The sequence below is a fragment of the Buceros rhinoceros genome, unplaced genomic scaffold, assembly GCF_000710305.1.
Source record: "Buceros rhinoceros silvestris isolate BGI_N320 unplaced genomic scaffold, ASM71030v1 scaffold7828, whole genome shotgun sequence".
Taxonomy (NCBI): domain Eukaryota; kingdom Metazoa; phylum Chordata; class Aves; order Bucerotiformes; family Bucerotidae; genus Buceros; species Buceros rhinoceros.
The window spans coordinates 18,860-20,455 of record NW_010426277.1 but is presented as its reverse complement, the minus strand read 5'-3'; the positions used below and the strand labels follow the sequence as shown (position 1 = coordinate 20,455).

At 50.3% G+C, this 1,596-nt stretch overlaps 1 protein-coding gene across 1 annotated transcript in view; it reads left to right on the top strand.

Moving 5' to 3' along the window:
• The window catches only part of LOC104498103 (keratin-associated protein 5-4-like), a 6,567-nt gene extending 4,991 nt beyond the window's left edge, over positions 1-1,576 (top strand). The window contains exon 3 of the mRNA XM_010141441.1: positions 1,306-1,576. Coding sequence (XP_010139743.1) covers positions 1,306-1,576 — 271 coding nt within the window. The remainder of the gene's footprint in view (positions 1-1,305) is intronic.
• Positions 1,577-1,596: the final 20 nt, after the last annotated feature.

Here is a 1,596-nt window from a genome sequence, read left to right as displayed (position 1 = left end):
TGAACATGCCATGAACAGATGCTGCCTCAGCATCTTGGTGCTCTCATCTTATATTGGTGTCGCCTCTCATCAGATGAAAAATCCATCAACATCTTCACGTGGGTTTCCAGACTGGAACCTCATGCTTGCCCTCAGTGACACAGAATCCAGACTTTGCTGTGAAACACTCAAATGTGACCATCACAAATACCATTAAATGAAGCTGTCCTGGTCTCAGAGACTTTAGAAATAAATCTCAGAAAATAGAGTGTACAGAAACGGCACCAAAAAAAGCTACTGTGTGCACTTTTGCTTTGAAAGCTGCTTGATTAGACTTAATCCATCCCTCCCGTGGATGAAAATGAAAAATATTTAGCAGAAATAAAAAGCAGTGGGTGTGAGGACCAAGCACCATGGAGGGAGACCCGAGAAAAATAGGCTGAGAATGGAGAAACTCCTCTCTTAACTTTGACCACCTCTCAAGAGTAGGAAAAAAGGATTCACGTTGACCAAGAGTTTCCCCTTGTCCCCCAAAATCCCAGCCAAGCACAGAGGGGACACATGAGTGGTGACACTTCCAAGTTCCAGGCATGGTTGCCCCACTGCTTCAGCACCCACCTCCCCCGGGCACATTGTTAAGTGTCTCTGTGTCTCAAGGTCATTCCTTGGGGAGGGGACCGGAATAGCTCAGAGCTGCCTCCGGCTGCCATTAATGCAAATTTGTTAGAAAAATTTGCATCTGTTGATTATATGCACAACCAATAGTGGTGCAGAGCTGAGGTGATGAGCAACCAGAAAGAGGTAAAGACTAAATTCCAGAAGACGCGTGAGAGGCACATCCGGGGTGATCCACAGCCAAGTCAGAATTGCCAACGAGTGTCTCATTTCCGGGGGGTGGTTTTGAGGGCTATAAAAGGGCACCCATCACAGTGGTCTTCAGTCGCTCATCTTGACTTCTCCTGCCTTGTCATCACTGGTCAACAGGGTAAGTCAGAGCTTACAACTTCTCACTTGAGCTCCGCTGTACCTCCACCTGCCCTTGGAGGAAGCCATCCAGGGTGTCCTCTGCTGTCTGGTTTGGGACCAATTTTGAGAAACAAGTTTTGGGTGGCTTTTTTTTATGGAACCAGTGCTGGACAATATGCCAAGCGCACTGGAGTCTTATGCCAAAATGAGGAGGTCTGAGGAGCAGGCTGTCATGGGGTTCTGGGCAGGAGGATCTTCCCCAGCCAGTTTGGGGTGGGCTTTGGGATAAGCATGTTTTGAGCTGCCAAAACAACTGGGAGATTCAGGCACAGAAAAAGAGACTCTCTCTGTTCCTTCCAGCTTTGCCTACGCTACAACCAACACCATGAGTGGAGGCTGCGGATGCTGCGGTGGTGGTGGATCTAACAGCTACACGGTCTGCTGCACCAGCAGCGCGAAGGGCTGCAAGAGGCCGATGTGCTGCGCACCCACCCAGTGCTGCTACCCCACGTCCTGCTGCATGCCCATGCAGAGCTGCTGCATGCCCATGAGCTGCTGCACGCCGCAGACCTGCTGCTACACCATCTCCAGCAACAACAACAACAACAGCTGTTGCGGCTGCGGCAACTAAAACCACTCGGCACCCGACCG